Genomic DNA, 15146 nt, shown 5'->3' with positions numbered 1-15146 from the left:
ATAAGTTTATCCCTGTTTAAAGATGGAAAGGAATATGGTGATGGCAATAGAATGAAAGTGAAAATTCTCAGTGGATACCTTTTATATCATGTTTGGTTTTGAAATATATATTATATTATACATTAGCTATTTTAAAATTTTAATTTAAAAGAAAAGTATCTCTAAATTGCCTCACACTCACCCTTCTGAACAGCTGAATTCTATTTCTGATCCAAAAGAGTAATCTGTCTTAACTATCACTTGCCCATTAAGTAATTCTCCTGGGTTTCCACATCGTTTTTCTGCGAGAAAAATTAAAATGATAATTAGTGATTCCATGTACTCAAGGATATGGCATTAGAAAAGAGAGCTGATGGATCATTGTGGTAATGAAGTCTATGGTCCAGAATTTAACATACTGACCAGGGAACTAAGCTCTATTCTACATCTCCAGTGTGTACTTGGAACTTAAGCCACTCAAAATACATGTCCTTGGTCACAAAAGGTAACAAAAGTATAGAACTTTTGTGTATATCCATACTACTAGAAAAAATCACAGAATTTATTCTCAATTAAGAGTGAATAACAGCATCTTCTTCCAAACACAGTATTTGGGATGAGTTTTCTTTTGTATTGGCATTTTCTAGACACATAATTTTCATAATTTTATACAATGAATCTAGTTTTCAGTATATTAAAATGAATTTGCAGTTCACTTCTGAAAAAAGTACTTAATGAATAGATTGTAAATGATAGATTTATTTTTCAGTGCAACTAGGTGGCTCCTAATTTGTTTGCTTTATTCATTTGTTTGTTTTTTTCCAAAAGTGGCACACATGTGTACATTGAAATCAGTAACTGACCAACTGGATTGTTCCTTAGTGATCAGAGATATTCATTTGCATTTCTAAAGCTTAGTTCCTGAGGCCACTTTGCGAAGAAGGACAAAGCACAAATAAGAGAAATGAATGCTCATACTTACTGACACAAAACTCTTTGTAATTCCAATCGCCTGTTGCCTTACAGTTAAGAAAGTAACTTTTTGAACTTATCCCGTAGCCAGGACGACATTTGTATCTCAGAGTAGTTCCAGTTTCAAACGTTGTCTCATTCAACTCATTTATTGGATAAGCAAAGTCTAAATAGGGTGGAATACCACAACTTCCTGAATACCAAAATGACAAAACACTCAAGTTAGAGCTTGAGACACAGCATCCTAAAGTTTCAGTAGCATTACTTTAGGGCAGGAACCATTCTTTTCTCCTCTAATCAAGAAAAATAATAACTCCTATTATCCCCACTGTTCAATGAATCCAGAGAGTAATTAGTAATACATGTTTGTTGATTAATGACAATGATAAAGATAAAAGGCATAAATTTTTCATTTCTTTTCTCCTATAAATGATTTATCTTAAAAGGATGGCAGACAAGATTTCATCAGCCTATCAGATTGCCCATATCTGCTGACTCATATGCATCCATGCAAATCCAGAAGTCCAACAGTTTTCTTCAACAGAAGTATATCATTTCATTAATAATAACAGAAACTTACCATTTAATTGATAGTAACATTACATGAGTTTGGGTGAATTCCGGGAGTTGGTGATGGACAGGGAGGCCTGGCATGCTGCAATTCATGGGGTCGCAAAGAGTCGGACACGACTGAGCGACTGAACTGAACTGAACTGAACATTGCATAACATTGGTTGTTTCAGAGAACAGAAACTCGGTGGCTAGGAGAAGGATGACTATAACATTTCTAATTTGTCCTTTTTGCACCCTTTGAATTTTGTGTGGTCTGAAGGAAGAAACATGGAGCCCTTGAAGCATAACAATCTTAATCCTGCTTTACTTGCAAGAACAAAATGTAGGGCTGATTTATCTTTTAGGAGCCACACTAGAAGTTTACACTTTTCCTGTCCATTCTGGATAAACCCACAGGCAGTGAAGATTGTTTGGTCAGGCTGATAGACAATACAGATTTGTTTCAAGTCATGGTTGGGAGAGATTGTTTTGGAAATCCCTGAAGAAGAAATTCTAGGAGGAAATGTCTATAAAATTGACTATGTGTAAAGCAAATGACCCCTACCTTCCAAATTATTCCAAATCCCCTTAAGTTCCAAATTCCACATAAATTCCCAATTTCGCCAAATAAACCCTTTGTTGCTAAAGCTGAATTTCTGCTAAAAGCTTAATCAGCTCTTTGTTAGTCTTGAAAGGGAAGGAGCAAATGATCGTGAAACTTTGCTGACAATTTGAACTTCTCTCCCTATTACTCACCAAGAACAGTAGCCAACAGAGTAGCAACCAAGGTTACTTGGAACAGAATTGGATCAGAGATACTCCACAGCCTAGAGAAGGGCCAGGATGCCATTGTCCCCTTGCTATGAAGGATCATAACTGGAACTCTCTGATGCTTCATTGACACTTTTCTGCTGAAAGAACTCAATTTAAAAAACAATCATTGAATTCCTACTTGTCATAAAGCACTAGGATCATGCTATGGGATCCATGTTTTGAAGAAATTACAGCCTAGAGTTGGAAGAAAAGACAGGTGCACAAATGTTGCAACACAAAACAGTAGGTGTTAGCCTCTGAAGAAGCACTCTGCTCGTGAAAGAGATTCATTCCAAATGGAGAGATGGGAGGTAGCTTAATCTGAGTTAGGTATTCTGCAAAAGTTAGACAATGTAGGCAGGGCATACAGGGGAACAATACATAGCACTACAGTTTGGCTGGAAAGTAAGGTGTTGCAGATGGTGGAGGCAGCTCACATTCAGCTTATGTCTCAATGGGACATAAGAGCCAAGGTTAGGAATTTATGGACACTACTCTTTAGAGAGTAAAGAGCCATTGTTTCTCAGTTTTGTTTTGATTTGGTTTTGTTTTAGGTGTGTTTGTTTTTAATATGTCCTTAGAGTGATACATCATTGTACCTTAATATCACTAGAGTGGACGTATTAACTATACATGATAGATTGAAGTGAACAGAGGAGAAACAAGGAGATTGATTAAGAAAGCTATTGTAGTTGGCCGGGTGAGCCACAGAGATGATCAGACCAAGGAAATGGCAAAGGAGTTAGAGAAAATGAAATAAACTTAAAACAAAGCAAAAAGCAGGAAGATTATAAGATAGAGAAAAAAGAGTTGGATCATCATGTATAATGCAGTTCCTCATGACAACTATCAACTGAAACAATAAACCAAGCAATTTGCAGTTTTAGAGGGAAAAGATGGTTTTATCTATAGATATATGTAGGGGCTTTCCAGGTGGCTCAGCGGTAAAGAATCCACATGACAAGCAGGAGACACAGGTTCCATCTCTGGGTCAGGAAGATCCCCTGGAGAAGGAAATGGTAACCCACTCCAGTATTCTTGCCTGGAAAATCCCATGGGTAGAGAAGCCTGGCAGGCTACAGTCCATGGCGTCGCAAAGAATTGGACATGACTTAACAACTAAACAATAACAACATAGATGTGTGTGTGTGTGTGTGTGTGTGTGTGTATAGGTGGCTCAGACGGTAAAGTGTCTGTCTACAACGCAGGAGACCTGGGTTCGATCCCTGGGTTGGGAAGATTCCCTGGAGAAGGAAATGGCAACCCACTCCAGTACTCTTGCCTAGAATATCCCATGGATGGAGGAGCCTGGTGCAGGCTACTGTCCATGGGGTCGCAAAGAGTCGGACACGACTGAGCGAAATCACTATCACTTACATATAGGTATATAAATAAAAATATATGTGACAAATGTACTTTCATTATTTAATTAGATTATTTAAAGATTTATTTAAAGCTAAATCGTGAAGAACATTTTCTCTTCACCATACTCCTGTTTCCACTAGGGAAAAAAAAAAAACAAAAAAAACAGTGTATCTTAAATTTACATTAGAATTAGTCTTTGTCTTCAAAGGAACACATGAAGTTAAGCTCCAATGAAATACTGAATTTCATCTTTTATTCTGATACTTGTTAGATCCACAGGATTCTACTCTCCCCATGTGTCCATAATTCATATTAATTGCATATCCATTTAGGTAAAAGAGGTCCCCTCAATATTTGCCTCAAAGATGTTTCTGTCCCACATTTAGGGGAAAAAAGTTCATAGTGGCCCTTCACACAACACGGAGGGCTCCAACTTCTTCACTGAGCAAAGACTCGTCTAATCTTACCTTTGCAAAACTCAGTTCTGACACTCAGGCCTCCCACCTGCTATCAGCTGTGGGTAACTCCACCCCTACCCCATGAGTCTGGACTTGGCCACTAGGAAAATTCTGCAAAAAAAAAAAACACCTGTTGAAGAATTTATCAAATATCTTTAGTTATTTAAAATGTGCTTGCAGAATTTGTACTGTAAAAGTTGAAGAGTCAGGACCAGAATTCTGAGCCCCTGTTTTTCTTGTTTTCCCTTCCCTGTTTTCTTAATACCTCCCTTCTGATCTCTAGTCTCTACTCCTAGCAATCTGATGAGACTGGAGACAGTTGCGGGTACAGCAGGCTCCACACTGAAATGTTGTTGAATGATGACCCCCAGAGGAGAAGAATTCAATCCGGGGCCAGAGACGAGGCTTGATCGCTCAGAGCTTTTGTGTAATAAAGTTTTATTAAAGTTTAAAGGAGATAGAGAAAGCTTCTGACATAGGCATCACAAGCAGGCAGAAAGAGTACCCCCCTGCTAGTCTTCAGCTAGATGTTATATAGTCACTAGCAGTCTGTTAATGAAAAAAAGGAATGTCTTAAAACTAAGAATGGCACCAGACCCCTCACCCGTAAGATGCATTCTGTGATAATCTTGGCACCAAATGGTTCATCTTGGGCTGTGAAATGATTAACTTGAATCTTGAAGAAGGGCAGATCACCAAACAAATAGTTTCATTTACATAGATTAGAGGAACAATATCTGAGTATAACTTACTGGTTTGTCAAATAGGTTCTGAGCCAAAAGGCGGAACCGACTTGAAGACAGAGTTTGGGTAAATGTATAGTATATTAGCATAGCTTAAGAGAAACATTTCCATAAGAAAAAGGCATTGGTAAACTTCCGGTGAAACCAGGTGTCACTATGGCAACACAGAATTTTAAGAGAAACCTCCTTTTAAATTTGTATAGTAAAGGAAAAAATATTGCTAGTTTGTTTCCTCCTGCCACTTAAGAGAGAGAAAAATGTCTGACACTTGAAGGCTATTTCCTCCGTTTGGAGACCCCTGGCCTTCCTGCCTGTTACCCTCTCATTCCCCCCTTTTCTTTTAGGAGAATTATGTTGCCTAGGAGAAAGGGGCATCGTTTTCGTTCCATAACTGCTTCCGAGCTGAGAAGGGGCGTTGTCCCTAAATTGGCGAGGCAACATATTCTCCTAATCGTCACATTGAGGATATCTGATCTAGGGGCCCCAAATAGTAGTTGGAGGAAGTTGCAGCAGTAGCAAGAGTTTGAGCAACCATTTGTAACTTAAAAGTTTTCATGCGGCTAGAAACAAATCCAGTTATGCAATTACAGATGCAGGGAGCAAACAGTAAAAACAAAACAATAAGAATTATTGTAATTAAGATAGTTGTCCACCATGGGGAATCAGTTAACGTCTCTCAAAGTGAGGCAATTGAGGCTTCAGCAGTATCCATGGCCCCAATCACACAAAAGCTCTGAGCGATCAAGCCTCATCTCTGGCCCTGGATTAAATTCTTTGCCTCCGGGGGCCAAGAATCCCAATGGCGTGATTCAACACCAACCTTTCAACATGATGAAAAACAGTCCCCTAAATCATCTGCAAATTTTACAAAATATCACAAATTTCTCCCACCCAATTAAAGCTGTTATAAACTTTAAAAACCATAAGAATCAGTTTCTTTCATTTTTGATGTCAGTAAATGTGTCATGTTTATTGAATTTCAGTGAAATTAAAGAGATTTAAGAATATCAATGTGTTGGCAAAATAGAATTTGACTGTAATCAAGAGGATAAGAGTATAGAGTAAAATTTTTCCCACATGAATTGCTGTAGTTGTTACAATATTCACAAGAAAAATGTACACACATAACATAATCAGAAAAATATTTGTGAGTATATTTATAAAGATACAGCCATAGATTGAATCCTTAGTTTCAGGAAATTGAGCAATACTTAAAATATTATTTCAAAGATAATATTCATTAGTTGTGTTCAAAAAAAATATTTATAACCATTGAATACATTCAAAATGAATACTTCTTAGAATGATATTAACTAAACTGATAATGTGATAAGTTCAGCAAATTGATTTCAGTGAACTGATCCTTCAGGAATGGGCATTCATCAAACTGGTTTCTGATGACTAACTTTTTAGTCATAAACCAGCTGATCTGGACAACCCAGATCCCTGACATTTCTAAACATGTTCTTACCTTCTATGCCTGCCCATGTCATCTTCCCTCTCATCATTTCCTCTTTCGTTCCTACTCATTTCAGCGGTCCCTTCTCCAGGGTCCCCTCCTGTGGTCCAGACCAGTCTCCAGCTTCCAGTTACAACTGAGTGTTTATAATTCTGATTCTGACTCAGCTTAACTGACAGCTGAGGTCTGTCTTCCCTATTGGACCACAAGTTCCTTGAAGTCAGAAGGTGGGCTGTTAGTCATCTTTTTCCTCCAAGATACCTAGCCCTGTATACCTCACTCAAAGTGCTCAAAAAATGTTTGTTGAATTTACTTTCAAGTGTACCTAGTGCTAAAAGTATGTTTTCAAGAAAAATAATACCATTCCATGTCTACTGTTACACTGCTTGCTTTGTCAAGGTCAGATTTTAGCTGATTTTAAAACAAGGCACATCTGCTATCTTAATGAGAACAGATCCTAGTGATTTTACTCTAGGCTGTTCCCCATCCTTAACCCAAAGTTACCATAACATCAACTATAAAACATAGGATAGTAGTGAACGAAAGAATAAATAAACACCACAGTCTATGACAGAGCTAAAAGGCAGCCACACACGTACAGATCCCATACTGTGGTGAGATTAATGGCATGGCCACAGACACAGGGCTGGGGACTGTGACACAGCAGGACACCATGTGGCCAGACCCTGGGATATGAACGCTGGAATCAGACCTAGGCCATGTGGATTCAGTCCTGGTTCCCCCACACAGAAACTGTGTGCCCATGGGCAAGAGAGACAGCTCTCTAAGCTCTCAATTTCCATATTTATAAACTGAAAATAACTATACATGTCTCCCAAAATTGCTGAGAGGGTTTGGTTTGGTGCATGGACAGCACATAGTAAATATCCATGAGAAATGTTAAGGAAGAGGATAACATCATTTGTGTTGGAATGTGATTCTAACAGAACCAGAACTCCTAGAGTCAAAACATCATCATGAAAATGACATAAAATCATAATGGCTACAATTCCAGGAGACTTTAGCTAAGCCCTGATAAAGAGGAAAACACTCTGGACTTGGGTCAGAAGTCTTAGGCAGGTTTCCACTGTGGCCCATGGTAATAGTGAGGCCCAGTGCATGCTGCATGCTAAGTCGCTTCAGTCCTGCCCGACTCTGCAACACTGTGGACCATAGCCCACCAGGCTTCTGTGTCCATGGGATTCTCCAGCCAAGAATACTGGAGTGTGTTGGCATTTCCTTCTCCAGGGGATCTTCCCCACCCAGGGATCGAACTTTTGTCTCTTTTATTTCCTGCATTGGCTGGTGGTTTCTTTACCCCTAGAGTCACCTGGGAAGTGAGACCCAGGACCATACCCATAGCAATAACAATGGCACCCCCAGGGGTCCCTCCTAGACTTCTGCTTCCCTCATCTTAACTCTCTTCTTGGAAGGAACTCATTCGCTCTATGACCATCACCTATGAATCATTCACAGACCTCTGGGCCCAACTGTCTCCTGCGGGTACAAAAACTTATATGTGCCATAAACTCAATTATTAATAAACAATCTTACTCTGTGCTGTTACTCACCACATGTCAATTTTGAGCCTTTCCGGCCTGCCTCCTTTACTCTTGTTGCTAACTAGAAAATTCCTGTGCTGAGCCTTATGACCGGAGTTTTACAAAAGACTGTGAAAAAAATCTCTGCAAAATAAGGAGGAATAACTTTCTCTTCCCTTGAAATTACAGAATAGCAGATACCTACATCATAAATTGACCTGCAAATGTTATATCTAACAAAGGGATGGTTTCCAACACTTGACCATAACTTGTAACTTTTGAAAGTCTAAAATTCTAACTGGTTATCTTAGAAAATTATTTTTTGTCTTAGATAATATTTGTGAGGTGAGGTGAAGTCGCTCAGTCGTGTCCGACTCTTTGCGACCCTGTGGACTGTAACCTACTAGGCTTCTCTGTCCATGGGATTCTCCAGGCAAGAATACTGGAGCGGATTGCCATTTCCTTCTCCAGGGGATCTTCCTGACCCAGGGATCGAACCTGGATCTCCTGCATTGGGGGCAGATGCTTTAACCTCTGAGCTCCAGGGAAGCCTTGTGAACTTCTTAGCAAGTCCAAAAATAAATTGTTACACTTTCTTCACTTGCAGTCCTGAACATAAATTAACACTTTTGACTGTTGGATTTCTTTTCTTTAAATTTCAGCTTTATTGAGGCATAGGTGACTAAATTGCAAGATACTTAAAGTGTACATCATGATGATTTGACAGAGGTATACGTTATGAAAGTATTTCTCCCTGCTCCCCTTCTAATTAAGTAACACATCCATTATATCACATATTTGACTTTTCCCCACAGTGTAATTAAAAAATAAGTGACATACATCGTTGCATAAGTTTAAGGTATATAGCATGATGATTTGATTTATACAAATTGTGAAATAATTACCATAATAGGTCCAGGTAACATTCATCTTCTCATATAGATACAATAAATAGAAAACAAACAAAAGAAGACAAAATTTTTCCTAATGGTGAGAACTCATGATGAATCTTCAACAACTTCCCAGTATATCATGAAGCAGTTAATCATGGTTGTTGTACTGTACATTACATGCCTAGCACTTATTTATCTCATAAATAGAAGTTCACACCTTTTAATCACATTCTTCCAACTCCCCCCCCAATCCAACTCATGCCCTCCACCTCTGGTAACCACAAGTCTAATCTCTTTTTCTATAAATTTGTTTTGGACGGTTTTGGTTTTTTGTTTTGTTTTAGATTCCACAAAGAAGTATACCTTTTCTTTGTAGGAATGACATTTAAGTTCTATTGTCTTGGCAAATTTCAGTTGTACATTACAGTATTACCACTGTGTTTTACATTAAATCCTTAAACCTTCATCTTATAGCTGAAAATTTATACCCTTTTACCAACCTCTCCTTGTTTTTCCCATCCCCCAGCCCCTGGCAACCACTTCTTAGATTTCTTAAGAAAAAAAAAATGTTTTTAATATTTGTTGTAATAAATCTCAAGGTTCAGCTCAGTATTTCCAACTGCTTTATTTGTATCTCCCAGATATCTTGAATCTAACAGATCCAAAACTAAACATACCATCTTCTTTCTAACACTCCTTGACCTTGGCTTTCTGTCTCAACTAAGATAATAATCACCACTCGGTTTTCCAGACTAGAAACCTACGAAACCTAGCTTCCTCTCTTTTGTCACCTTTCCATATGCAAAGTTACCAAGTCTTGTCACGTTGGCTGCAGAAACACTAAGAATCTGTCATTCTCTCTTCTACCTACTACCGTGGTGGTCAAGGTTTATGTTCTCAGAGTTTCCTTCACTCCACCCTGTGTGATTGTTAAGTTGCTTCAGTCGTGTCTGACTCTTTGTGACGCTATGGACTGTAGCCCTCCACGCTCCTCTATCCATGGGATTCTCCAGGCAAGAATACTGGAGTGGGTTGCCAGGCCATCCTCCAGGGGATCTTCCTGACCCAGGGATCAAACCCAAGTCTCTCAGGTCTCCTGCATTGGCAGGTGGATTCTTTACCACTAGCACCACCTGGGAAGCCCTACACCACCCACCCTACATCACAGCAAAAGCCTCCAAACAACTGCAAGCCAGCTTTCACAATGATGCTGTTATATTCCTAAGAAGCAATTTATAAATTACTAAACTGTTAGCAATTTAAAAACACCCACGGTTCCCAGTTCTCCAGGTTCCCATAAGTCGCGCAACTCTCCCTCTACTTCTGCTCACTTAAAACACTGTGCTTCAACCACACACATGTGCTTATCTTTCCCAAAATGTATCCTAGAACTTTCTAAACACCTGCAAGCACTTTCATATGATGTCTCTTAGTGTATGAACGTTCTTAACTCCCAGCCTCTCCATGATGCACTTATCCAGATCGAATGCCACCTCATTGGTGAAGAATTACCCAACCCCTACACCCAAGAAATATCAGTCTTTACTATACTTCCCTAATTACCTTGCTGACATCTTAATTGTAACACCACATTGTATTGTAACTATCTATTCACTTTTGCCCCTTGAGTGTAGGACCCTTGAAGGCAAAAAAGGTGTTTATCCAACCTTCCAGTTTCTAACCTAATATTAACTGGCATAATAATAGTTATCTAATAAATGTGAAACAAATGAAATGCAAATTAATTTTGTCCTCAGAGTGAGAATGACTAAACACCTACTGAGGACCAAATGAAATAATCTGTGGGAAGTGCTTTGTAAATTTTGAAGAGATGATTCAGTGATTCATTTCCCCTTGCTGGTTCCCAGGGTGTGTGGTGACTCACTGGGCCAGCGGAGCATTTCCAGTTCATCACCATGACTCATTGTGGTCCCGCAGCAGAGCCTGCACAGGACTCAGCAAACCACAGAGTATGGAGATGGAGGCTCCGACTTATGAGCTGAGGAGACCTGATTTTAGTCCCAGCAATGCCAGTCAATTTCTGTGATCTTGAAGAAGCTATATCAGCTCCCCAGTATCAGTTTCTCATCCTTAAAATGATGACATTAAACTTAGATTATCCTTCTATTCCCTACAAACCCTAGGATTATGGAATTACCCACTGAAAAGCTAAGACTTTCTTAGCAAATGCCCTAATATTTCACTATCACCTTTTAAATTCCTACAGAAATGAAACCAACTCAAGAACTATAGTCACTATTGAGGATCTCTTGTGAAAAATACCATTGGCATTTGCAAAGCAGTACAATTTGAGAGGCTCTGGGAAAACCCTCAGCCTCCAAATTTCCCCTCTCATTAGAGATTACTTTTTAAACTAATTTATTTATTAATTATAATTTATTTAATTATTAAATATTAAAATTTATTTCTTTAAAATTCCCTTTTTAAAAATTCAGATACCTCTGGAAAAAAATAACTTTTTTTCTCAAGTTTCAAGTGAGTGTCTCCTGGCTCACACCTGTACTCTCAATCACATTCCTTGCAGACTCCAGAAAGAACTTGCTTCCACAGTTTTCTCTTTCCTAGAATTTCTTTAAATCTCATCAGCTCCTTCTTTCTGAGCCATATTATAATGTATCTCTAAAATTAATATAAACATGCTTTGATGTTTCTTCCCCTTCTGGGCACTCTACTTTGTATTCTCCTTTACTACTACATTTAGGGACAGAACAAGAGTCAGCAAACAGAAGGGTGGTTGAAGAATTAAAACTCAAACCAGAGGAGTACTATGTCTTGCCCAGTGAAAAGAGAAGGTGATTTCAAGAAGGAAAGCTAATCAACAACCAGATTCAAAAACTGAGGGAGAGAAAAGAAATCAGAACAATTCAGACCTCTAGCTTCAGATACTAACTGGACACTGACCAATATCCTCCTTCCGAGTAAATCTAAAGGTCTTTGCTGTCAGTGATGGAGGAGATAAGGGGTTCATAAAATCTTTAAAGGAAATTGCACCAATTTTCAGAATGTAGACTTTGGAAACTGGTCTCCTGTGTCTCTCTTTGGGACATCTGGCTTACCTCCTGTCTCAACTTCCCCATGTGGTGAGATGGTAAAGGATTTATAAACCAACACTCTCAACTTTTAGGTGCAATAATAAGAATAACTTCTTACTTCTTTCTCTCTTCAGTTTATTAGTATGCATTATTCTTCCCCCACTTATAATAGAAAATCGAGGCTCAGTAGGGATTACAAGTACTTTTCAAGTCACATTGTCTCCTAATGCAGTATCCCTAAAAAGATTTCTGTTGAAAACACTCCAAGTTTTGTCTCTGTATTATCCTTATAATCATGTTCTCTTTAAAGGGCCAAACAACCAGCCTTTCCCCCAAAGTACCCCAAATAATCCACTGACCTGCAGACAGCTGAGGAAGAAGACTCTATCATTGTTCCTTGGGTAGTTTCTTAAGGAGGAAGACTGCTTTGATCTGAAATAGCTTTAGTTCCTCCCCAGATAAGAGTTTAAAAGAATACCCTGAAGTTGACCCTACCAAAAAGTCCCTCACTTCCAGTCATGTGGTTGGCTGTTCAGGGACGGCCAGATAGAAATGGATGGGCAGACACTCTCTATACCCAGTGAATCATTACCCAGTGAATGATTAACAGCATAAATAAAGCAGTAGTGTTTATCTAATCTCCTTCTTCTTCACTAGCCCTTTCTTGATAATATGTTGCAATTGTTTATTTTCTTCTCTGCCAACCATTTCCCCTAAGTAGAAGGGTAATATAAATTTGATGCCAGAATTCTTTTTTATTTTCCCCATAAACAAAAGAGGGTTATACAACATGCAAACCAGCTATCCTGGAAACTTTGGATAGTGCAGGGTTCAAACTAGGTCCACAAAAGTGATACACTTTCCAAGATTCTAGGTCCAACAGGCTTTCCTGGGGCTCATGGGATGGCTGACCTTCCCCTGCACTAGTCTCCAACCCACTCCAAAAATTACAGAAGGTGAGGAGCTTAACACACTTACTGAGTTCCTGGCAATGTGCAGAGTTGCTTGGAACATAATTAGTACTTCAAAATTGCGTGACCTCCAGAAATTGGTCTACCATTGAGCACTGCTCAGAAGGATGCAATGAAGGGTCAGCCATGTTTGTCATCACATGTGGTCCTAAGAATGCACTCCAACCTTATCCGGTTAAGCTCTTAATCCTCAGGATTAAGGTTTTGTGCTCAGGGGACTGCTACTAAAGAGAAATTTCTCGTGACCATTTCACTTTTTCTGTGCATGCGTGCATGCTAAGTCACTTCAGTCATGTCTGACTCTTTGCAACCCTATGGACTATAACCCCCATGCTTTTCTGTCTGTGGGATTCACCAGGCAACAATACTGGAGTGAGATGCCATTTTCTCCTCCAGGGGAGCTTCCAGACACAGGGATCTGAACGTGGGTCTCTTAGGCCTCCTGCATTGGCAGGCAGGTTCTTTACCACTAGTGCCCAAAATCTCATAAAATTTTCAGAAAAAGAGTTGAACCACAGAAGAGGTTTTGACAAAATATAGGAAATCTGAGCATGGCATTGAATGAAAAAGTAGAAATTATTAGATGAAAATAAGAAAGATACTAGAAGTAAAAAGAACATAAATGAGGAATTACCTGGTGGTCCAGGGCTCAGCAGCAGTAGCAGCAGGACTGGAAAAGGTCAATCCTCATCCCAATTCCCAAGAAGGGAAGTACTAAAGAATGTGCTAGCCATTGGACAGTTGCTCTCATCTCCCATGCTAGTAAGGTCATGCTTAAAATCTTGCATGCTAAGCTTCAGCATTATGTGAATCAAGACCTTCCAGATGTCCAAGCTGGGTTTAGAAAAGGAAGAGGAACCAGAGACCAAGTTGCCAACATTTGTTGGATTATAGAGAAAGCAAGGGACTTTCAGAAGAACATCTATCTCTGTTTCATCGACTATGTCAAATCCTTTGACTGTGTGGATCATGACAAACTGCAGAAAGCTCTTAGAGAGGTGGGAATACCAGACCATCTTACCTGTCTCCTGAGAAACCTGTTTATGGGTCAAGAAGCAACAGTTAGAACACTGTGTGGAACAACTGATTGATTTAAGATCAAGAAAGGAGTAGGACAGGGCTGTCTGCTATCAACCTGTTGGTTTAATCTATACACTGAGCACATCAGGAGAAATGCACACTGGGTGAGTTACAAGCCAGAATTAAGATAGGTGGGAGAATCATAAACAACCTCAGATATGTGGATGTTATCACTGTAATGGCAGAAAGCAAAGAGGAACTAAAGAACCTCCTGATGAGGGTGAAGGAGAGTGAAAGAGCCGACTTAAGACTAAATATTAAAAAAAAAAAACCTAAGATCATAGCATTCAGCCCCATTACTGCATGGCAAATAGAAGGGGAAAGTTGGAAGTAGTGACAGATTTCCTCTTCCTTGTCTCCAAAACCACTGTGGATGGTGACTGGCAGCCATGAAAGCAGAAGACAATTGCTTCTTGGCAGGAAAATGATGATAAACCTAGACAGTGTGTTGAAAAGCAGAGACATTGCTGACAAAGGTCCATATAGTCAAGGCTATGGTCTTTCCAGTGGTCATGTATGGTTGTGAGAGTTGGACCATAAAGAAGGCAGAGCACCAAAGAATTGATGCCTTTGAACTATGGTGCTGGAGAAGATTTCTGAAAGACTCCTGGACAGCAAGGAGATTGAAACAGTCAATCTGATGGAAGATCAACCCTGAATATTCACTGGAAAGACTAATGCTGAAGCTGAAGCTGAAGCTCCAGTATTTTGGTCATTGGATGTGAATAGATGATTCATTGGAAAAGTCCCTGATGCTGGGAAAGATTGAGGGAGGAAGGAGAAGAGGGCATCAGAGGATGAGATAGCTGGGCGGCATCACCGATGCAATGAACATGAACTTGGGCAAACTCCCAGAGAGGGACAGGGAAGCCTGAGGGATAGGGAGGTTGCAGTCCATGAGGTTGCAAAGAGTCAGACACAACTGGGTGACTGAATAACAACAACCAGAGGTTAGGACTCAACACTTCCACTGCCAGGGCCCAGGTTCAATCTTTTTTTTTCAGAGAACTAAGATCCTGCAAGCCATGTGGTGGGGCCAAAAAAAGAAAGAGAGAGCGAGAACATGGGCCAAGTCACAAAAGTGAAGCTGATTTGGGAATTTAACAAAAATGAGCCTGGCATACTGTAGCCCACGGGATCGCAAAGAGTCAGCCACAACTGAGTGACTGATCTGAACTGAGAATAAAAGAGGATCCAAAATTATGCAGTCTTGACAATGAAGTTAGAGGAAATATAACCTTTAAAGCTGGGTCATCAAATTCCATTT

General features: G+C 39.5%; 1 protein-coding gene across 1 annotated transcript in view; it reads right to left on the bottom strand.

Moving 5' to 3' along the window:
• The window catches only part of C4BPA (complement component 4 binding protein alpha), a 56825-nt gene extending 44606 nt beyond the window's left edge, over positions 1-12219 (bottom strand). The window contains exons 1-4 of the mRNA XM_052654103.1: positions 12188-12219; positions 2260-2423; positions 962-1144; positions 182-281 (exon numbers count right to left, since the gene is read on the bottom strand). Of these exons, the coding sequence (XP_052510063.1) occupies positions 182-281; positions 962-1144; positions 2260-2423; positions 12188-12219 (479 nt within the window). The remainder of the gene's footprint in view (positions 1-181; positions 282-961; positions 1145-2259; positions 2424-12187) is intronic.
• Between the last annotated feature and the right edge of the window lie 2927 nt (positions 12220-15146).

This window comes from Budorcas taxicolor, chromosome 16 (genome assembly GCF_023091745.1).
Source record: "Budorcas taxicolor isolate Tak-1 chromosome 16, Takin1.1, whole genome shotgun sequence".
Classification (NCBI taxonomy): Eukaryota; Metazoa; Chordata; class Mammalia; order Artiodactyla; family Bovidae; genus Budorcas; species Budorcas taxicolor.
Note: the sequence above shows the minus strand (reverse complement) of the source record. Positions and strands in the feature narration are given on the sequence as shown.